This window comes from Cricetulus griseus, chromosome 8 (genome assembly GCF_003668045.3).
Source record: "Cricetulus griseus strain 17A/GY chromosome 8, alternate assembly CriGri-PICRH-1.0, whole genome shotgun sequence".
Classification (NCBI taxonomy): domain Eukaryota; kingdom Metazoa; phylum Chordata; class Mammalia; order Rodentia; family Cricetidae; genus Cricetulus; species Cricetulus griseus.
In genome coordinates this window covers 31,447,739-31,470,533 of record NC_048601.1, presented here as the reverse complement: position 1 = coordinate 31,470,533, position 22,795 = coordinate 31,447,739, and the positions used below count along the sequence as shown (strand labels likewise).

Genomic DNA, 22,795 nt, shown 5'->3' with positions numbered 1-22,795 from the left:
AGCATTTTTTAATATCTTCGAGAAAGCTGTTAGTGATACAGTCAAGGTAGCCACCAATAGGGTGCTGGCCATTGAATTTTCAGGTCCGTTAGGCCGCCTGGGGGCCACATATTGTTATTGGACTCAGTGAACCCCAAAGAAAGCCCATACACAGGTACCCTATTGCACGTGGCGTGTGGGCAGAAGATTGGGTATACTGACGGAACGTGCCCAGATTGAGGAGGGTAGCTGCGACCGCAGGCTGGGCCTCTGAAGCCTGGAAGGAAGGCCGATTCGGCCCATTCGGAGCCTCATGGCAGGAGGTGGAGGGAGTCAGCGCTGAAAAGAGGATTCTCTGAGACTTACTCACACTGCCTCAAAAGAGGCTCGGTGGAGAAAGGCTTGAGCAGGGGAGGATGAGGCTCTTTGGGTTTGTTTCTTGAGACTAGAGTCTCGCCGTGTAGCCCAGCCTACTTCAGCTTCGAACGTGCGACCATCCTCCCGCCTCTGCCTACCGAGTGTTGGGACGACGTGAGTGTGCCACCACGCCCTGCAAGGCTGTGGCTCCAGAGCGGGCTAGCCCGAGAGAGAAGTCGCAAACCCTGAGATCACACCACAAGCCCTGAGATGGCAGGGGGCGGCCGCGGGCGACCAATGGCCAGCTGCGAGGCCCGCAAGCCAACCGCTAAGGCTCCTCAGGCAGACCCGCCCACTCCACCACGCCCGAGTTCTCATTGGCGCCTCTCACTTTCTCCTCGGATTGGCTACCTCTAGGATCAAATAAGCAGGGGCTAGGATCTACTTCCGGTGACAGTGAGCTAGAACCCGGAAGAGCCTCACTGGCGCGGCTTTCCAAAAATCTCGACGACTACGCCGGAAGAGAAGGCATGCGCCGGGAGGCTCTGGGGGCGGGCCCACGTCAGGAGGAAAAGGAGGGGCCTGCTCCACAGAAAAGCCGAGTGGGCAGGGTGGTAGGACTCTATTCCCTGCCAGAGGCTGGCCTTCAAGCCGAGAGGGAGACTCAAATTAAACAGGGGCGGGCCTCCCAGAGTCTGGTACCCGAGGTGCTACACCCTACGGGGGCGTGGCCATTTGCGAGGGAGGCCTTAGGGATCCGGAAGGTCGGGTTCTGAGAGGACCGGGCCGTGATGTGCCTGAGACTGCCATCCGAGAGTTATTCGGCTCTCGTCTGCCTGGCAGCATGAAGCATCGCACCCTGACCTCCAGCCCGGCCCTCTGGGCCTCTATCCCGTGTCCACGCTCTGAGCTGCGTCTGGACCTGGTTTTAGCTTCTGGACAGTCTTTCCGGTGAGTGACTACGCCTGGGAGGACCGTTCCCGTGGATGCTGACCCACCAGGAATGTAAAGTATGATGGGAGTGATGGATGAGCGTGCACTTTGGTGTATAAGCACTGGTGGTGAGCCTGTTAACCTCCTTTATGAAGCAGATGTAGTTAGTGAGTGTGCAGGGTTGTGAGGACCAAGTAAAATTCAGTGGGAAAGCTGAGAGATGTAGCTCAGTGGTAAAAGTGCTTACTTTTCATGCACAGGGCTCTAGCTGCAATCCCCTGTTCCTTTTTTTTTTTTTTTTTTAAGATGGAAAACATACCACTTTTACTTTGTAACTTATAAGTCAGTTTCGGGGTGGGACATTTGTAAGACATGGGGGCCCTTAAAGAGCGCAAGATGGGTAACTGAGTGTTAGAGCTCTCTACTGGGGTGCTCAGGTGGAGGGAGCAAAGCCCTGCACACTGGAGTGGCGTTCTGGCAGATCAAGTATGGACACTGACTCAGACCGAGGAGCAGCTCTATTGCACTGTGTACCGAGGAGACAAGAGCCAGGTCGGCAGGCCCACCCTAGAAGAGCTGGAAGCCTTACACAAGTACTTTCAGCTGGATGTCAGCCTGGCTCAGCTGTATAGCCACTGGGCTTCTGTGGACTCCCACTTCCAAAAAGTGGCTCAGAAATTCCAAGGTGAGTACAAGGAGCAGGGATTGTGACTTTTGTACATTGGTTAAGTTACAGCTCTGTGACTTAGTTTGCCATCTGTAAAATAGAGAGAGGGGGCCAGCGAGATGGCTCAGCAGCTAAAGGCACTTGTCATGCAAGCCTGATGACCTTGTGTTTAATTCCCAGAACCCATAGTGGAAGGAGAACCAATTACCAAAAGTTGTTCCTCTAACCTCCACTCAGGAACCATGGCTCTCATTATGCCCACACTCATGTACACATAACAAATAAATGAAATTTACTTTTTAAGTGATTAGACCAGTACTTAGTACATCGATGCTGTTGTTACAGAAATGATGATTTCCACAGTGAATAATAAGATATGGGTCCTTAATTCTAGCTATGTGTCCTGGAGCAGATGACATCATTCTGTCATTGTATACAAAAGAGCATTTGTTGCTTGGGGCTGTAGGAAGGAAGAAAATGGACACAGAGCCCTGCTCTTGTGGTACCTGCATTGTGGCTCTTTTTTTTCCCTCAGTGAAATGAGATGGTCACTTAGACCTCACAAAATGCCACAAGACATGAGAGATCTAGCATTGATTTCTCTCCCTCATTCTCCTGGGTCTCCCTGGACCATCTAAATATAGTGTCTGATGTGGAGGGTATTCAAGGAAGCCAATCCTAAAACAGGTGTGTCTCCTACCCCCTGCCTTTCTGATTTCTAGGTGTGAGACTGCTAAGACAAGACCCCACGGAATGCCTTTTCTCCTTCATCTGTTCCTCCAACAACAACATTGCTCGAATCACTGGCATGGTAGAACGGCTGTGCCAGGCCTTTGGACCTCGACTCATTCAGCTTGATGATGTCATTTACCATAGCTTCCCCAGCCTTGAGGCCCTAGCTGGTGAGTAGGTAGGTCCCCTTGTCATTTGGATAGAAAGACCTGTTCCATTCTCCCCAAGCTACCAGCTCCTATCTCAGAGCTCCCCACCATTCCAAACACTGTCTCCAGCCAAAATCACCATACTTGGTCTGATCAGTTCCAGTTACAACTCATCTTCAGATTTCATCCCAGAAACATCAGCATGTTCCTAGTTGGATATTTGCCAGTATATTGGTACCTCATTAGAGAAACATCTGTACACAGAGTTCAGTAGCTTAGGGTTACAGGCATATGATCTGAGACATACTGCCTAGATCTGAATCCTCGCTCTCACAGTTGTAAATGTTACTTAGCATGTGTGTGCGTTTCAGTCCTGAATCTGTGAAATGGAAAATATTACCTATTCTGTCAGAATCATGAGAATTGAATAATGGGGAGATACATCCTGCATTTAGCAATTTTGGCACACAGGAAATCAATGGGAATTTTAAGCTGCTGTCACTATAGTGAACCCTACTCACTTATCCATTAAGGCAAGTACATTGGTGACTTGGTGAGGGCTTAGGGACTAAATAGCAAGGAGCCTGACTTGGGTACATTCTCAAACAGGGGAGTGGAGTGTTTTTTGGTGCTAAGAAGGGTCTTAAGTCTCTGCTCTTGGCATAAGAATTTTAAGTCTTTGCTGGAAGGTGGTGGTGCACGCCTTTAATCCCAGCATTCGGGAGGCAGAGGTAGGTGGATATCTGAGTTTGAGGCCAGCCTGGTCTACAGAGTGAGTTCTAGGACAGCTAGGGCTACATAGGGAAACCCTGTCTCAGAAAATAATAATCGTAAGTCTTCAAGGAATTCATTTACCTCTCTAAGCTTGGCTTAACTTATTTATAGAATGGGAATATCCGTTTCTATTTAGAAGGGCTTGGGGGTGAATAAATCAAAGGTGAGGTAGGCACTCCTGTCTCCACATGAGTGAGAGATCCTATCTCAACCAGGCCCTTTCTTTGTGTTGGAGGGGTGGAGGCCGATGGGGGAGTAGGTAGGCAGTGCTTGCATGTATGTATGCATGTTCATGAATGCATGTGTTTGTGGAAGCCAGGGATCAACGTCAGGTATTTCCCTCAATCTCTCTTAGTTTTTTTGTTATTATTTTTTTAAATATGTATTTTATGAATGTTTTCCCTGCATGTCTACAAGTACACAATGTGCACATGCCTGGTGTCCACAGAGGTCAGTAAAAGGTGTCAGATCCCCTAGAACTAGAGTTACTGATGGATGCAAGGTAACATATGGATGCTAAGAACTGAAGCCTGGTCTTCTGCAAGGGCAATAGTGCTCTTAATTGCTGAGCCATCTCTCCAGCCCACTTAGCTGCCCTCTCTGTAAAATGGGCAGCACAGTGGTGCTGTCCCTGGGACCCTTAAGAAAACACATTGTACTTTGCCAGTCAGTGTGTGACACAAACAGAGCCCTTTCTGTTATTACCATTATTCATAAATTTACTTGTGAGTGTGTATGCGTACAAGTGCAGGTACACACATGAAGATCAGAAAGCAACTTTTCAGAAGTCAGTTCTTTGAGGCAAGTCTCTTATTTCTGTCACTGAGCTGCATATCCAAGCTGCCTGGCCTGTGAGCTTCCAGCAGATTCTCCTGTCTCTGCCTCCCATCTCACCTTACGAATGCTGGGATTACAGATGTGAACCTCTCCATCCGGATTTTTATGTGGGCTCTGAGGATCAGACTCAAGTCATCAGGCTTATGCAACAAGTGCAATTTACCTGCTGAGCCATCTCAAACATCTGCATCAGGTTTTTAGGCCATGGATGTGAACGCTTCTTGAATAAAGCTAAAGAGCTCAAGTGGGGGTTCCTCCAGAGCAGGAGGCCTCACCCCTGCTTCAGAGCCCAACACAGAGGAGATTTTTACAGGAAACATTTACAGGGCCAGAACTCAAATCTTAACTGTCTCCTTTTCACATCCAACTGTCTAGTGACTCCTAGAGGACAGTAAATAAGGGAGAAGTGCCTAGAAAAGCATTGGGGTGGAGGATATTATACACTAGCCTGAGAACAGGAACAAAATGAGCATACCTGACCCCTCCTTTCCTCTCTATCCCCACAGGTCCAGAGGTAGAAGCTCACCTCAGAAAGTTGGGTCTAGGGTACCGGGCCCGTTATGTATGTGCCAGCGCCAAAGCCATCCTGGAAGAGAAAGGCGGGCTGGCTTGGCTGCAGCAACTTCGAAAAGCCCCGTATGAAGAGGCCCATAAGGCTCTCTGCACTCTGCCAGGGGTGGGCACCAAGGTGAGGCCCCAGAGACACAGGACATGCCCTCTTCTCCACACTGAGAGTATGACAGGTGGAAACAAGGCAGACCTGAGTATCCCAGGGAGCCTGATACACACACACACACACACACACACACACACACACACACACACACACACACTGCTGGAAGAAGTACAAGGAGGACAAAGGACTAGAAAATTTTTTATCAGAGACAAAAGCAGTGAGTATAAGAGAGGTTGCCCCGGGCTGGAGAGATAGCTCAGCGGTTAAGAGCACTGCCTGCTCTTCCAAAGGTCCTGAGTTCAATTCCCAGCAACCTCATGGTGGCTCACAACCATCTGTAACGAGATTTGGTGCAAACACTGTACACATAATAAATAAATCTTTTAAAAGAGAAAGGGGGGGGGAGGCTGCCCTTTGGATAAACTCTTAGAAAGGTGCTTTGTGTCAGTGCATTTATGTGCACTACTGTATGGATGCAGAAATTTCCAGAGGAAGAACAGGAAAGTTAATACTGGTTACTTTTGGAAAGACAAATGGAAAGATGTTTCTATTTTTCATTTTTTTTTCTTGAAATTATATGTGCTCACAGAATGTTTTGTTATTGTAAATAGATATATCTAGCAGATAATTGGAATTTGGAATTTGTATTCTTTATACTCCTCTGTGGCTTAGAATGAATTTTCAGGAGCTGGATAGATGGCCCAGAGATTAAGAGCACTTGTTGCTCTTCCAAAGGACCCAAGTTAGGTTCCTGGCACCCATGTTAGGTGGCTTACAATCACTATCTCTCACTCCAGTCCCAGGGGATCTGATGCCCTCTTTTAGTTTCCATGAGCACCTGAACACACATCACATCACACACACACACACACACACACAAGACAAGTCTTTAAAAAAAAGTAAATAAATTTTTGGTTCTGGTCACCAAGCCCGACATCCTGAGTTCAATACCTGAGACCCACATGGTGGAAGGAGAAAACTAACTCCCATAGTTGGCCTCTGACCTCCCTCTGACCCTTGCCCCATGAATGGATAAATATATGCAATTTTTAAAATTGATTTTCAAAAATTTAAAAAAACTATACATGTGTATTTTGTCTGTATGTATGTTTGTTTACCACTTGCATATATGGCTTGAGGAGACCAGAAGAGGGTATCAGATCTTCTGGAGTTACAGATGGTTGTAAGCCACCATGTGGGTGTAAATAATTGAACCTGGGTCTTCTGAAAGGGCAGCCCGTGTTAACTACTGAGCCATCCCTCCAGCCCCATTGAATTTTTAATGAAGCCAGACAGTGGTGGCACACGCCTTTAATCCCAGCACTTGGGAGACAGAGGCAGGCAGATCTCTGAGTTCAAGGCCAGCCTAGTCTACAGAGTGAGTTCCAGGACATCAGGGCTACACAGAGAAACCCTGTCTCAATAACAACAGTGACAAAAAAAAGAGATTAATGGACTGGCATTAAGTCTTGGCACTGCCTAATTTCTGTGTGGTTTTGGCCAAGACACTTACCCTTCATAGCCCCAGTTTTCTTCCTCTTTTTTATTTTTTGAGGCAGGGTTTCTCTGTGTAGCCCTGGCTGTCCTGGAACTCACTCTATAGACCAGGCTAGAGAGAGCTGCCAGCCTTTGCCTCCAGAGGGTTAGGATTAAAGGTGTGCACCACCACCACCTGGCTGAGCCTCAGTTTTCCTGTCTCTAAAAAGAGTATGGTCATACCTTATCCCCAGGTTGTATGAGAGTATGGCCTACACAGGTGTTCACTCTGGAACAGGTCTTCCTGAAGCTATTTTTAGAAGTAATGGTAATTACTGCATATTAACTGAAAATGCAGATCAGTGCTACCTTAGTAGAAGGAGGAAGCAGATGGCTTTGGATGCTTGCCAGATCCTGCCATTCCTCCACAACAGTTCTCTTTTTGTCAAAGGTGGCTGACTGCATCTGCTTAATGGCCCTTGACAAACCCCAGGCCGTGCCTGTGGACGTCCACGTATGGCAGATCGCCAAGCATGACTACGGCTGGCACTCTACCACATCCCAAGCTAAGGGCCCGAGCCCCCTGGCCAATAAAGAACTGGGTGAGGAGATTGTGTGATGCTGGGATGTTGGGCTGAGGTTGGAGAATCTCTGCTTTCTTAATCATCTCTCCCACATTCCCCATCTGAGGATGGAGGGCATGTGGATTAATGTAGCCTCCTCACTTCTTATAACTTAGGAAACTTTTTCCGGAATCTGTGGGGACCTTATGCTGGCTGGGCTCAAGCAGTAAGTATACCTAGTTCAGACCCTAAAGGACTTCTCCCTCAGCCCTGCTTGACCCCTGAACTCTTCAGCCACCTGTTCTCATGACTCCCACTCCCACCCTCTCCCCAAATAATCCATTGACCCCAGCTCTGCCCTCAGCCTCCGCTCCTCCCATAGACTCGGTATGCCTCTTCCCATAGGTGCTGTTCAGTGCTGATCTGCGCCAACCAAACCAGGCTCGGGAGCCGCCAGCAAAGCGCAAGAAGGGGCCTAAGAGTCCAGAAGGCTAGGTAGGACCCAGGGGACAAAAGATGTCATTGGTATCTTTCCCAATGTTCTCCACATCTCTCCTCTATCCCCACCCAGTTTCATGTCAAGAAGACTCTCCACTCCTACCTCAGACAGCCAGCACCCCCAAATCAAGCAGTCAGGTTTATAGCAGGGGCAAGGGAGCTGTTTGAGAAAACAGAGCTGTCTTGTTTTATCTTCCCTTTATTACAAGAAGGAACAATAAAATAGAAACATTTGTATGGAAAATGCAGTGAAGAGTGAGAGGAAGGGGTGAGGGGGTATGGGGTAAGAAACTCCCCAGTTCTGGGGTGAGGAGGAAGCAGGCTGCCCCCAACCCCTCCCATGAAAGGAACCCTGATTTCCTTGGTGTTCAGTCCATGGCCCTAGAGCTTGGGGGTGGTGCAGGGGGCAGTTCCGAGCCTGGCTCCACACAGCAGTCTCGGCAGCAACAGCCAGCTGCTGGCCCTGTGTGGAGAAAAGAGCTCCAGCTTCAGCCTTAGGTTTCTCCATGGACCACCTGACCCCTTCCACACGACCCTGGTTCTCACCCCCAGCTGTTGGTGTCAGCTGCTCCCCATGACTGGCTGGCTGTCCTTGCCCCTCCTGGCTGGTGCCCAGCTGAAGCTTCCTCATGTGCCGAACCACAGCTGTGGCGTTGAAAGCTTGCTGTGGGAAGAGAGGAAGGGGGACTGCTGAAAAGGTACCTCAAGGGCTAGGGGTTGGCAGTAGGAGTCTCGCAGTGATTCTGCTGTTTGCATTCCCACATCCCTTAGTGACTTCCTAAGTCCTCCCAAGGAAACTGTAAGACACATGTGTAAAATGTGTACCAGGGAATTCATATTCCTGTAACAAACACTTAGGTGTCAAACACAGCTCTGAGCATGTTTCATGGTTATTCATTTATCCTCACAAAATTCTGTGAGGCAGCACTTTTGTGTTGTTTCTGTTTTTAAAAAGATAGTCTTGCTATGTATCCTTGCCTCAGCCTCCAAAGTGCTGGGATTACAGGCATATGTATGCTACACACCAGGCCAACGAGCACTGTTTGTTTGTTTGTTTGTTTGTTTGTTTGTGACAGGGTCTCATTATGTAGCATTGACTGTCCTGGAACTCACAGAGATTGGCCTGCTTCTGACTCACAAGTGCTGAGATTAAAGGTGTATGCCACTGCACCTGGCTCTGACAAGCACTATTCATAGCATTAATTTCTTTCATTTTTTTTTTAAGATTGGTTCTCATGTAGCCCAGGCTGTCCTCCACTTCTACCTCTATCTCCCGAGTCCTGGGATTATAGGCATGTGTACCACTATGCCCAGTTTTATGGGATGCTAGTGACCCAACCGGGGGTTTCATGCATGCTAGGCAATCGCTGCCTACTGAACTATATACTCACCTCCCCCCTTTCTGAGACAAGGTTTCATGTATCCCAGGCAAGCTGACCTTGAATTCCTGATCCTTCTGCCTCACCCTCCCCAAGTGCTGGAATAGCATTAATTTCAAAGGAGAAAACTGAAGTACAGAAAGGTTAAGTAATTTATATACTTGTTTCTCTCATTTTATATTCAACTTATTCACCTAGATGTCCTATGTGTCTCTCAAGTTGACCATGTCCAAAACTAAACTCCCCTCAAGACATGTTTCTGCCCCTAGGATTATTATCATGATTATGGTACCACTGTCCACACTGTCCCCAGCCAGAAGTTTGGGCCAGCTCTTAACATCTCACTCCTTCAGTATGCCTCTCCTCTTTGTTTTCTTGAGTCTATCTCCTGTTTTCAGTCATCCTGTATTCTTCTTGCTGCTTCTGAGTCAAGCCCCACTATCTGCTGCATCTCTGACACATCCTATTGGGCCTCCCAGGCTTCCCTCCTTGCCTTCTCTGCATCCTGAAAGCAGATCTTTCCTCAGGACCAGTTCCTGCTTTCTGTCTTTCTGGGATCATTCTATACAACAGGTGGGTGCCCCACTGTAGCATTCAAGGATCCCAGTGGCCTTTATCAGCTTCTGCAGCCTAGGCTCTTGACAATTAGTTTCCTTAGTTCCTCCAGCCTCTCTAGTCCAGAGGGCTTAGCACTTGGCCATACTCTCTTAGCCTGGCCTCTTTGCACCCCTGTTCCCTCTGCCTCAGGAAATTCTCTGTGCCTGGTTAATTGCTAGTCAACCAACAGATCTGTGGCTACCTTTCTGGCCCTTGTGTTCCATGGGATTCATCATATGAATCTTGGAGAGTAGACTGTCCCTCTAGAGATGGAGCTCAGGGACCCTCTGTGGACTTTAGAGGTCAGATGGCCTTTGTTGAGTGAACAAAAGGAGATTTTTTGGAAAACCTCCCTGGGTAGGTCCTGGATGCTGTGCAAGTAAAGTCTGGGGAGAACTGGGATTAGGAGTGTATGCTGACCTTCCACTTGCTCTTGGCAAAATTCTTCTTGATCTGCTCGCTCACTGACTGGTGGATATTCTTATCCAGAGCTGTATCTCCTGCAATCCTAGGATGGGGGTATATGCAGGTTTGTTTGTAAGGCTGAAGGCAGGCCTGGGGCCTCCAGGTCCCACCCTCACACTTTGTTTGGAGTGGGAGCTCTCACCATGGGTGCTGCAAGGCTTGCTCACAGGTGAACCTCTTCTCCGGGTCTTTCTCCATCAAGTGCCGTATGAAGTCTTTGGCTGAGGTCCCAAGACAAAAGCAAAGACACAGCATGACCATACCTGTGGATACCTCCAAGACAGTGCTTACTCCCTCAGATCTCACCTGGCAATAAGGCAAGACAACAAGGCCTAGTCTGCTTATACACCACCCCCCACACTCCAGCCTTCTAGTTCCCTCCTTTCTTGAGAACATATTTACAGAAGGATCCACTCGGTGCACTCACACTAGTGTGTAAACCACTTGCAGCCATCACAAGCTAGTCCCTAACTGGGACATGAAATGGGAGATGGAAATATTGATGCTGTTTAAGCCTCAGGGAAGTCAGCCTTAGGGGAGGGATTTTTGTAACTACTATGTTTGAAGACTGAATGAATGCATATAGATCTGTCCAATTAGGGACCAAGCAGAGGAAACCCAAGGTGAAACATGATATCAGCTTCTAGTCTGGTACTAGGAGACATGACAGAAGACAGACAGTGGGGAGACCCCTAGAGCAGATGAAGAAGTCCCCTGATGCATAGCCTAGACAAAGAAGGCAAAAGACCCAAATACCAGAGTCAGAGATGTCGTCCCAGTAAGGAGAGTCAAACTCATACTCAGCCTTCAAAATCTGTTCAAAGAGTTTGGCATCATTTTCATCGTAGAAAGGTGGGTAGCCACAGAGCCTGGGCAGAGAAAAATCCGTCATGTCAGCTTCAGATGTACTCATTGGCTTAGAGATGGAGCGTTGGGGTAGTGCCGAGAACCAGACAGGACCCACAGGAAGTTCTCTTCCTTGCTTTGCTCATTTCCTTCTGCCAGTCTGGCCTTCTGTCCTTTGAACCTACTGTCCTAAGTACCTTTGTGTTTGACATTCTACCCACGCCTAAATTGTCTGGATCCTTTACATCATTCAAAGCCACTCAGATGTCACCTCCCCAAAGAGCCTTTGACTATCTGAAATGACATCTCTCCCCATCTCCTACTCGGCTTGACTTTTCTTCACTGATTTTTACCAGGTGACACTATAGATTTGTTTACTCATTGATACTCTCTCTGTGTCAACTCTTAAGGGCAGGCACATGGTTTGGTTTGGTTTCTACTAAATCCTCAGTGCTTCCCACAGTGCTGGAAACATGGCATCACTTGAATGAAGCCTGTTAGGTTTCTGTTGTTGTTTTGTGTGTGTGTGTGTGTGTGTGTGTGTGTGTGTGTGTGTGTGTGTGTGTGTGTGTTGTGTGTGTGTGTGTGTGTGTTTTGTGTGTATATATGGGTGTTTTGCCTGCATATAAGTTTGCACCATGTGTATGTACCTACAGAGACAAAACAAAGCACCAGATCCCCTGGAACTGGAGTCATAGACAGTTGGGAGCTATCATGTGGGTGCTGGGAAATGAACCTGAGACCTCTGGATGAGCAGCAAGCCCTCTTAACCACTGAGCCATCCTCTCCATACCCCTGTGTGTTAGTATTTAGCTCGTATGTATATGTATAGGAGAGGACAAAGCAGGGAAGACAATTCTAATCACAGGCCACCCTGCCCATGCCCCACTTACAGGATATAGGCAATGACTCCTATGGACCAGCAGTCTACGGCCTTGCTATAGGGCTTCTGGGCCAGGACCTCAGGTGCTGTGGAGAGAAGGGGACATTGTGGTGACAAATGTCTATCCTGCATCTCCTGGCTCCTTCCTCATCCCCAGCCCCAACCTAGGGCCCTCCGCACCCACGTATCCTGGAGTCCCACAGGCTGTGGAGAGCACACTGCCTGGGTCCTCCATCTTGGAGAGGCCAAAGTCGGAGATCATGATTTTGGAGTCTTCATCCAGGCTGTAGTACAGCAGGTTCTCTGGCTTGGAGGGTAGAAAAAAAGAGAAGGGGCAGTCAGAGGTAGCAGAGGCTAGCAGCACTGTCTGCTTCTGCTAAATTCATGAGAAGCTAGCTAGCAGACACAGTCTTTCATGCCTGCTGATCTAACACTTGGGAGGCAAAAGCAGGCGGATCAAGAGTTCAGTGCCTTCTTGGCTAATATTGAGTGCAAAGCCCAGCCTGACATATACAAAACCCCGTGTCAAGAACAAGCGGCAAAAGCCTGAATCCTAGCTATTTCAGTGGCTGAGTCAGGGAAATGACATCCGTCAGTTCAAGACTAGCCTGGGCAGTTTAGAACCTGCCTCAGAATAAAAAGAAGAAAGAGGAATGGAATATATGTAACAGGAAAGCAGAAGGGAGACTAACTGAGGAAGAAAGGGAGGAGGGGGACATGGAAGAGGAAGGAAGTATAGCGACAACTACGTGAACCTAAAAAATTGGTAACAAAGGAAAAGCAATGGGATAGACAAAAGAGACTTTTAACGGGGGGGGGGGGGCGCCATTGGGTATGTAGGTAGAGCACTTGCCTAGCATCATACATAAGGCCCTAGGTAAACAAGCAGTATCAATCAAACAAACAAACAAAACCAAGGACATTCTCTAGAAGGCCACAAGGGATTGTGGGATTTTCGTAGACCTCAGAAACCTTGCAGAAACCCCCAGTACCACAAAAAAAATTTACTTTTTACCTCCTACCCTGGACCTTGAGTAAGTACCTGACTGATTTTAACCATACCCCATAAACAGCCTGGCCAGTCTGAACAAGCCCACTTTATTTTTATTTTTATATATTTATTTACTTTCTTACTTACTTGTTTATTTTTTGGTTTTTCGAGACAGGGTTTCTCTGTGTAGCTTTGGAGCCTATCCTGGCACTCACTCTGGAGACCAAGCTGGCCTCAAACTCAGAGTTCCGCCTGCCTCTGCCTCCCGAGTGCTGGGATTAAAGGCATGCACCACCAATGATCAACCCAACAGCCAGTTAGGGCGTGGCTAGTCTTCAGACCAAAGTCTGTTATGTCCCAGAGCGCCTGTCCATTCTGTACTAGAGGGTATTTCTTCTCTCTCTCTCTCCTTTCGTTCAGTTGGATTTTTTTTGTTTTGTTTTGTTTTCATTTTTTTGAGATAGGGTTTCTCTGTGTAGCCCTAGGTGTCTTGGAATTCACTCTATAGAAAGGCTGGCCTTGAACTCAGATCTGCCTGCCTGTGCCTCCCAAGTGCTGGGATTAAAGGCGTGTGCCACCCTACTTGGCTTAGACTAAAGTGTATTTCAATGTAAGCCCCTATTCATATCTCTGAAGCTTTGCTGTTCCACTAGTTCTCTACAAAGAACAAGTAGGATGTTTCATTATCAGAAAAGGACATGTGTGTTGTTAAAGTAAAATAACAGCCCAGCCCACTTGTTTTGTCCCTCTCAGATCTGAAATAAGAGGCGTTGGTTTAATGGGTCACAAGAAGTTCATTTTGCAAATGGGTAGCTGAGGCTCCAGTGAGGGGCTGAGAGATGCCCAAGGACAGACAAGGCCCCTCAGAGCTCACCTTGAGATCTCGATGCACGATACCCAGGTCGTGCAAGTACTTGACAGCATCCAGCACCTGGAAGATGAGGCGGCTGGCATCCCGTTCTGTGTAGAATCCTTTCTCCACAATGCGGTCAAATAGCTCCCCACCTGAAACCCTGCAGCAAGGGACAGGGAAGTCTGGCCAAGAAAGTAGGGGAGCAGGGAGAGGAATAAGGGTGGGCAGACAGGCCACTCACAGCTGCATGATGAGGTAGAGGTGGCCCCCACTCTCATAGATGTCATCCAGGGCTACAATGTTGGGATGTTTAATCCTAGAAGGAGAAATGAGGTGGTTCAGAGCTTAGAATGACTTGCACACTCCCCAGCATCTGCATCCAGGGCAGGACACCAAGATTCTGGAACCCACTGGGGGAAAGCTGATGGTGGAAGGTAAGAGCAGAAAAATAAGCACTGGGTTCTGGTGTCAGACAGACCTAGGCCCATATGCTGCTCCTGCCTAGACATATCTGGGACTAGATTCTGATTCTGCCCAGACAGACCCACACCCAGATCCTGCCTCTGCCATGTGCTGCTTGGGTGCTAATATTTTCACTTTACAACTCTAATGGGAATTTGACTTCTAAGTTTCCCGTGTTTACACTTCTGCCAGCCTCTCTTACCCACAGGGTCACTTCCTCAAGTATAGGGAATGTCTAGTTCAGCTCTAATCTATCACCAGATGCAGAGTAGCTGCTTGTAATATTTATTGAATGGAATGTCACCTCTCTGAGCCTGAGTGTCTTCATCTATAAAGACAAGTAACAGACCTTCAAAAAGTCACCTGAAGACCACATGATGTAAGGCAAGCAAGCTGTCTTATGACACATGTCTTATGACAGACAGCATCTGCCTACAGTCAGTGCCTCAGAGATGACCAATTACAGTTGGTCTTGGTGGTAAGGAAGACCTGGCTCTCCTACAGACTTGCTGTGTGACTTTGGGCAAGTCTCTTGCCCTTGCTGACCTCATTACCCCACCCAAATAGAGGAGAAGAAATAACTATCTCCTCTGTCCCGATAGTTAGGAAATGGGAGGCACTGGAAGCAAATGCTTGCTAGAAGCTTTGCAGCATGACCTGGTTTCCTGAAAGCATGAACAATGAACATACCAGTTGGTTGCTAATTTAGTCAGGGGTTAGCAAATAGATAGTCTGTTCTACTGCATGAGAGAAGCTTGGGTGGGTAGGGAGCTATGTGGGTATTTGACCTTGTGGCCCCATGAACAGATTCATCCTCTATAAACAAGCCCTGGCATCTCAGTCTCATCTAGGAGGTTAGCTCTGTGCCAATCACTCCCATGCCAAATAGAAGTCCTTATCCTGTGAGGCCCAGAAGTCAAAGGGTTTCTAAAGCAGTGAAACAAGGGTGGGGTGTGTCAGTACAGGGCCCACATACTTGTGCAAGACGGCGATCTCATTCTCCATGCTGCCCTCTTTGCCCTCCAGGGCCTTCTTGGCAATGCATTTGATGGCCACCAGCTTCTGAGTCCTCTTGTCCTCTGCCAGGATAACCTCTGAGAAGGCACCCCTGTGAGATAAAGGTTTGCAAGGTGAGGAGCTAGAATCCCAGCTTCCCTTGCTCTCTCCTCCATCCCCTGTAACCTGCAGGATCACCTATGTCTTTGGGCACTCATCTACCCTCTAGCTTCAGAGGTGGTCACATAAGCCAAATTTAGTCGTCTGTCCCTTGGCTCAGTAACTGGTCACATGTATACCAGTTTCCTGGCACTGTGAATGAGGTACTCTCCTAGTAAGTGGAGTGGATGGCAGGTATCTTTGTGCTTTGGGAGAGTCTGCTTCAAACTGACGCCAATCAGAGGAAGCCAGGCTGAGGAAATAGACAATTTTCTGATAACATGTGAGCCAACTGGTGAACTCTACCCCTGTGATATTTGAGTGTGTGTGTGATTGATTGATTCTTTTTTCTGTTAAAGTCAGTTTGAGTTGTGGGTAATGTAATGCCCTTTAGAACTTCAGAATTAGACTGTTACCTGAGAATGTTTTGAAATGCAGAATTTCAGGTCTTATCCACCACAGACTTCCTAAATCAAATGCTGTATTTTAACTAGGTCCATGGATGATTTATATACTCAATGAGTTTAAGGAGCAGGGACTTATCCCAGACTCATAGCAACAAATAAATCCATTCATACTGGCACTCACTGATCAAGGAGGATCTGCTAGGGTATTATCTTTGTTTCTATTTGCTTTCTCTGGAAGAATAAAAAGTCCTAAGTCAAAATCATCCCTGGTGGTAGCATTCCAGTCACTGAGGACAACTGGTGACTGATCACATCACTGGTTTCCATTCTTGGCTCTCCAGTTTGCCCCCACACTGGCTAGTCTTTTGTTTTGTTTTGTTTTTCAGATTTATTTAATTTGTGTATGAGGGTTTTGCCTCCATGTATGTCTGTACCACATGCATAACTGGTGCCCCATAAAAGTCAGAAAAGGGCATCAGAGCCCCTGGATGGATCTGGAGTTACAGATGCTTGGGAGCCACCATCAGTGCTGAGAATTGAACCTAGTCCTCTGTGAGAACAGCTAGTGCTCTTAACTGCTGAGCCATCTCTCCAGCACCTATACCCAGTCTTAAATGCCTTCCTCTATCCTGTGAAATGGCCTCTTCCTCAGCCTGTTCTCAAGGTTTTGCATTCTCTGCCCCTTTCCATCTCTTGCTACTTCAACTCCTCCCAGCCCTAACTCTGAGCTCCAGCAGATTCTGCCTCTCTTTGGTAGCCTGGCCTCTGAGCCTTTGCATGCACTGTTCCCCTGCCTTGAATTACTGTCCTTCTTTCTGACAAGCACAAGCCTGTCCATCTTACTGTCAACCCCCAGATCTCATATCTCCTTCAGGGAGTGTTCTCCAGCCTGAAGAGACTACTCAGCCTCTACAGCCCCAGTAAGATCGTAATATACATCTACCTGCCCTTTTGTGTCTGTCTGTCTGTCTCTCCAGGACCAACTTGTAAGGGGAAGAAACCTGGTTTGAGTTAAATTTGGATTCCCACCATCAAGAACAGCCATGTCCACCCTCTGTTTCCAAACACCCACTCTTGGCAGCAAGATGGATAAATGACTCTTTCATTCACCTGTACTTCCTTCTCTTCATAAGGAGTCTTTGGCTATAGGAGAGGCCCCATCTTACCCACATCAGCCAAAATCAAAAAGCTGGACTGGTCTACACCATGCCACAGCCCTAGGCTGTTGGAAAAGGGAAGTGCTTGCTGGTCAACTGACCAGAGGAAGAACCACCCAGACTCAGCCTCTCCAGCCATCAGGCCCAAGAGTGAAGCCCTTCCCAATTCTGTCCCCAGCTCAGACATCGCTCCACCACCCCACCCCCACCCTGAGACTCACGTGCCCAGAACATCTCGGAAGTCATAAATATCCCTAATGTCTTCTGCCTGCTTCCACCTGGGGCCTTCCACTTCCCCTGGCATGGCCCACTGCCCTCCAGCCACAGCCAGGGCTCCTGGAAGGGAAATGGGGGCAGATATTAAGAGGGTCTAGCAACTCTGAGAATCTATTGTGTGTCCCATGACTATTCAGCCAACACAAGTTCATTCATTCCTTGATCTACTCATTGACACAGTCGTTCAGCCTTCACCAGCCATTTGCTCATTCAACAACATTGGTTTGAAAATTCTTATGCCTAGAAAAAAAAATCATTCCTGGTAACAGCAAAATTCTCAATATGCATTCCTTCACTTCTTCATTCTCCATTTAGCCCCAATCTTTCTCTGAATCCTAACACCCAAGAAAACCCTCCCCCTTGAGAGAGATAGCCGATAAGACCACAGAGCAGCTAGGAGCAGCACCCTAGAGGAACCCTCTGCCCAGAAGCAGTGATGCCTCAGTCTCATCCTAGGAAGGTCTGGGGTGTCTCCTCTCCCTCCTCCTCACCACCCTAGCCTCTCGGAAATCAGGTTTCCGGCAGCCTGGGCTTCCAGCAAATATCTCAGCCACGTTTTTAAATAGCTCTTTCTCACTGTTACCAAGGCAACATCAGCCACAGCTGGAACTCCCCAGGCCTAGCCCTCCTGACTCCTGTCTGTCCCAGCAGCCTGAAAACTGGTCCCACCCGTCCCCTCCTGGTCTGACCTTATGTATCCTGGACCTTTCCCTAGACTTCTGTCTCATGCTACAAGAGAGGGTAGGTTCTCTCTCCATGTATTATGTGAAAAATAGGAAACTGAGGTTAGGAAACTGAGGTTGGAGATGGATAGGGTGAGTCCAAAGTTGCTCAAGAGACACCCTGCCATGGTCCCAGCTAAGCTTGCTAAGGGCAAAGGCTATCTTCTGCTGGTCCAATAGAAAGCTAGGCTAGGGATCATTCAGAAAACAATCTCTCAACATCCAAGAATCACAGTGGGCAAGTCCAAATAGAGCCCCTCATGCCACATAGCTCTGGGAAGCTGCCCTCCTTCTGTTCCTCTGGGAAAGATGAAGGCACCCTGACCAGAACTGCCACTCCTTGAACAGGACCTTGTTCCCCAAGCATTGGCCAGCCAGCCATCCCAGGGCCAAAGGTTTCTAAGAAAGGAGCCAATAGTGAATTAAAGAAGTAAAATCAAACTCACCTGAGGGCCAGCACTAATGACTCTCACAGCCCCACATGCTGCAGCAGACACTCCACATCAGGAATTATATGACTCTTGAGCCCAAATACCTGCCTTCTAGACCCAGCACACTACATACACCTGATTATATGCATATACCCAGACATCAACATACATGTTCATATGTTCAGTCCCCAGGCACCCTCATGCTCTCACACTTACCTGTTCATCCAAACACCCCTCACCCAGACCCCTTACCTCCAATACTGATTCCATGCACACATACCAGTCTTGGCAACTTCAATCCTATCTACACACTCCAACTCCTCTGTCCAGTGCTCTACACAGCAAACCAAGACATAACTCTACCTAACTCAAAACATTCTCAGAACAGAACCAAACCTCCCCCCGACTCTGAGTGCCTGCAAGCCAGACACTAGTGTGTGTGTGTGTGTGTGTGTGTGTGTGTGTGTGTGTGTATCCTTGAACACCATGTACAACAAAAAATGAATTCCCAGACACCCTTACACAACTGAAGCACATGCCTGCTTCAGGGAACCCCTCACATGCCCTCCCCCATCTACACTTCCAAATGCCCACGCCCTTCCAGTCCGGCCTAGCGCTTTGGCTATGCGCGCGCGCGCGCGCGCAGCGCCCCTCCGCACCCTGTTCTGACACACAGGCAGTATCCCTGGAGGTCACCTAGCACCTGATGGGCCTGGGACAGAGGTGGGAGAAAAAGGCCCAGCCCTATATTTAGTCCAGGGTCCAGGTGCCCCTCCCACCCTTAGGCTTCAGTACGCTGTGGCTGGGGCTCCCAGAGGCACAGAGCAAGGCAGACCCCAGCTGTACCTGCGGCTGCCCCGCGTCGGGGCTGGCTGCGAGGGCCAAGGAGGCTGGTGAAGAGCTCCCGCCGCGTCTGTGCCTGGTCAGCCTGCCTGCTCCGTCGCTGGCGCTTGGCTGAGGCTCGGCTCTCTTGGCCCGCCTGCGGCTCTGATGTCAATGGAGGAGGAGCCTGAGGCACAGGTCCTGGGGATTGGGAGTGGAGGGGATGCGCGCTCTCGGACTGTTCTACTACAGCCCCTGCAACATACTTCCTTGCCCCTTGGTCTTCAGCAGGACTCTTGTCAGCGGAGACAAGCGAGGTCCATAGATGTCTTGAAATCAGCAGTTAGTCAGATGCAGACGGTATTCGAACCGACATTTATGAGATGCCAGAGGCTGGCCAGTTTGAACATGATGTAACAATTCTGGGACCTCCCTTAGGGTCCTTAGGTTTCTATCCTTTCTGTCCCCACCTTCTAGTGGTTAAAGGGAGCTAGGCCCATGGAAGGTTCAGAAGACTAGAAAGGGGCTGGTGAAATTAGCTGCAAAATCCCATTTGATAGACAGGTAAACTGAAGCCCCGAGTCAGCGGAAACAGTGGCCCTGATCTCTTACTCTTGCAGGTACTCTGCTCAAAGCGACCAGGGAAGGAGGTGGGAAGGGGGAAGTGGAGTTAAATCTGGATCCTTAGGGAAGCAGGCCAAAGAGGACCACAGTGCCATGTGACAGGCTGGTGGCTGGGAGCCAGGATGGGGAGGGTGGAGTAAATCTGCTCCTGAGGCTGCAGGCTCCAAGCCAAGGGACCTGACCCGGCTTGGTTTAAGCAAGGCTCTTTGGGAATAAATTGAGCTCAGGCTAGAAGGGGAAGCAACTGGCAGTGATTAAAGGTGGGTCTGCCCTGGAGCCAGGCAAAGCAAGCACTTGGCCCCCAACCTGACCTACCTGGAACAGCTCTCCTGGATTCAACCTTTACTTCTCCCAGTTTGGCTGTCCTTTGTCCTGGAGTAGTCAAGCCAGGGAAGTTGCTAGAAGTTTTCAGAGTCTGACCACCCTTACCATGCTCTATCTTTCAGAGCCTCAGTCTCTTCTCCGAGATAGGGAATTCTCTTGAGAGTGCTGTGTAATGTGTGTGTGGTACTTAGAACACTAGTTCAAAACAAGCTGGGTATGGTGGCTCACACAACCTTAGCGCTTCAGAGGCCGAGATCAGTGTGTTGTCAGTTGTTCTAAGCCACTGAGAGTCTCCTTCAAGGGCAGGGAGAGAGGAAAGACAAAACAGGAGATATGGAAATGGCTCAGTGGGTAAGCTGCTCTAGCACACAACCTGAGTTCAAATCCCCAGAGCCCATGTAAAAAGCTGGAGGTGGTCGTGTGCTCCTGCTATCCCAGAGCTGTGGGGAAGCATGCTACCAGCCCAGCTCCAGCTTCAGGGAGCAACACTCTCAAGGGAGTGAGGCAGGCAGTAATAGATCAAGACTCTTGCCATCCTCCTCTGGCTTCCACGGACTTGCACACTCACATACACAAACACACACAAAATGAAGTAAAACATGAGAATAAGATTCAGTATAAACCAGGGCTCGATGAAAAGACCTGATTTGACCACGGTCAGAGGCTAAGGGGTATTTTCTTCCCTCACATCTTAGTGTCTCAGATTCCTAACCCACTTCTGGCCCAGGCCCAAACCTCTTAGCACCCATCCAACATGCTATTGAGCTAGAGAGTAGTGTTAATACAGTTGTGTTTATCTCTGTGACAACACACTGGATGATAAGGTGTCTGTGTGTGAGCTTGCCAGTGTGTATGTGCATCATGCTCATGCAGGAGCCCTTGGAAGACAGAAGAGGGCATCATATACCGTATGTTACATATGAACTGTAGTTACATATGATCATTAGCCTCTGTGTCAGTGCTGGGAACTGAACCCAAGTCCTCTGCAAGAGCAGCAAGTGTTTTTAACCATAGCCGTGTCTCCAGCCCTGCTTTTATTTTGTTGGTACAGAGTTTTGTGTAGCCCAGGTTGACCCCAGATTTGCTATGCGGTCTGAAGATGACCTTGACCTCCTGGCCATCTGCTTCTCCCTGCTTAGTGTTACATTCACAGCCTTAAAACTTGATGTATCATAGCTAGCACAGATCAAAGTACAGCCACCAAGTACCAGGGCATCCGAGACTAGAACCAGACATGCCGAGTTCATGGATCTTCCCTCTCTCCTCTGTGTCTTGATTTCTCTTCCCATGATGACCCCATTTGCAGTACAGAATAATATTCCCTACCTAGCAGAGAAGGGCTCTTGAGTCCCTGAATCTCTCTGTGTAATTGTGTGATGTCGCTACCCTTGGCTTCCAGAATGTTACCAGGGGAATAAGGCATCATACTGGACAAATATTCTATGGTGGGTAGTCAGCCACACACAGGAGAGAACTACCTGGCCTAAAGGAAATGAGAATGCTGGGCAGGCAGAAACAGGGGATCTACTTCAATCTCGTTCCTGTTAGCCACAGATAACCAGGGTAACTTTTTTGGTACCTATTCTTCCAGTATTTTGGATATACATGAATAAGCTTAACTCCTGTTTTAGCTACTTCCAGTGAGTAGCCAAGGACAATCAAATATATGTAGGGGGGAAAAAAGGGACATGATTCTAAAACCTGGAAGAAAGATGAGTCCTTCTTTTTTCTTTGAATTATTTTCTTCCCTTTCTTCTTACCCCCCCCCCCGCCCCCGCTCCTTTCCTGGTGTTGGAGTTCAGGGCCTTGTCTATATTAGACAAATGCTGTACCACTGAGATACATCCCCAGGTCTTCCATAAATTTTTTAACCCGATGGAGGGTCATTTATTGAAGGGATGAGTGCTTCTCTAACACTAGAGAAAACAGGAGACACCATAAAGAAAAGATGAGCAAGCTTATTTATAAAAAATAAAAAACTTCTTGGCCAGGCAATGGTGGCACATGCCTTTAATCCCAGCACTTGGGAGGCAGAGGCAGATGGATCTCTGTAAGTTCAAAGCTAACCTGGTCTACAGAGAGAGTTCCAGGATAGGCTCCAAAGCTACACAGAGGAAACCCTGTCTCAAAAATACAAAAACAAAACAAAACAAAACTTCTGCCTGGTGGCACACACCTTTAATCTCAGCCCCCAGGGGTAGAGTCAGGTGGATTTCTGTGAGTTCCAGAAACACATGGCTACACAGGGAAGCCCTGCCTTCAAAAATCAAAACTAAATAAATTGACAAACATCTTTCACTTTTGTTGGGAGAAAAGTGTAATTTATTCTACTTCAAATTGTGGTTAACAGTGAAATAGACTTCAGACTAGAAAAGTGCTTCTCAACACAGTGCCCCAACTGTAATTCTAGTGGCTCACACTTGTAATCCTTGCATTTGGGAGGCTAAAACAAGAGAACTGCCACAAAAGACTAGCTTCTGCTACAAAATGAGACCTAGTCTCAAAAAAAAAAGGGCAATGGCTTAATATTTTCACTATACAAACACCACCTAAAACTCATACCAAGAACCTAACAAATCACCAAGGATGTAGATGAGATAGAGTATGCCTATGGCATTTTCTGCCTCACTAGTAAGAAAAGGATACAGCAAAAAGGAAAGCCCATTTAATAGCCATTCACAGCTGAACTTTAAATATCATTTACTGTGTGTGTGTGTGTGTGTGTGTGTGTGTGTGTGTGTGTGTGTCTGTCTGTCTGTC

The 22,795-nt window shown here is 48.1% G+C and overlaps 2 protein-coding genes and 1 long non-coding RNA gene across 19 annotated transcripts in view; 1 reads left to right on the top strand and 2 right to left on the bottom strand.

The window, feature by feature from the left end:
* Positions 1-662, bottom strand: part of LOC118237962 — an 87,684-nt gene extending 87,022 nt beyond the window's left edge. For 2 of the 6 annotated variants that reach the window (XR_004771104.1, XR_004771105.1), the window contains exon 1: positions 346-655. This is a non-coding gene — a long non-coding RNA (uncharacterized LOC118237962). Of the gene's footprint in view, positions 1-345 lie in introns of all 6 variants that reach the window. The other 4 variants (XR_004771102.1, XR_004771100.1, XR_004771103.1 and 1 more) reach the window with 3 other exon arrangements.
* A 211-nt stretch (positions 663-873) lies between these two features.
* Positions 874-22,795, top strand: part of Ogg1 (8-oxoguanine DNA glycosylase) — a 48,727-nt gene continuing 26,805 nt past the window's right edge. For 5 of the 11 annotated variants that reach the window (XR_003487618.2, XR_004771097.1, XR_004771096.1 and 2 more), the window contains exons 1-7: positions 881-1,287; positions 1,707-1,954; positions 2,659-2,838; positions 4,935-5,116; positions 7,032-7,182; positions 7,320-7,369; positions 7,549-7,638. Coding sequence is in view for 4 of the 11 variants with exons in the window: in XM_027429084.2 (XP_027284885.1) it covers positions 1,181-1,287; positions 1,707-1,954; positions 2,659-2,838; positions 4,935-5,116; positions 7,032-7,182; positions 7,320-7,369; positions 7,549-7,638 (1,008 nt within the window). In the remaining 7 variants the exon portion in view is untranslated. Of the gene's footprint in view, positions 1,288-1,706; positions 1,955-2,658; positions 2,847-4,934; positions 5,117-7,031; positions 7,183-7,319; positions 7,370-7,548; positions 7,639-16,656; positions 17,387-22,795 lie in introns of those variants that run through there. The other 6 variants (XR_004771099.1, XR_003487619.2, XM_027429084.2 and 3 more) reach the window with 5 other exon arrangements.
* Positions 7,823-19,744, bottom strand: Camk1 (calcium/calmodulin dependent protein kinase I). 2 transcript variants are annotated; one of them, XM_035448809.1, is made up of 13 exons: positions 19,112-19,744; positions 18,546-18,599; positions 17,058-17,172; positions 15,094-15,225; positions 13,897-13,971; positions 13,677-13,815; positions 11,992-12,118; positions 11,822-11,897; positions 10,839-10,951; positions 10,225-10,303; positions 10,038-10,125; positions 8,188-8,305; positions 7,823-8,104 (listed from the first exon to the last, which is right to left on the bottom strand). In XM_035448809.1, the coding sequence occupies exons 3-13, from the start codon at positions 17,138-17,140 to the stop codon at positions 8,010-8,012; spliced, it is 1,125 nt and encodes a 374-aa protein (XP_035304700.1). In that variant the 5' UTR covers positions 17,141-17,172; positions 18,546-18,599; positions 19,112-19,744; the 3' UTR covers positions 7,823-8,009. The 2 variants fall into 2 exon arrangements, with proteins under 2 accessions (XP_035304700.1, XP_027284882.1); XM_027429081.2 differs by lacking the exon at positions 18,546-18,599 and having other exon boundaries at positions 19,112-19,743.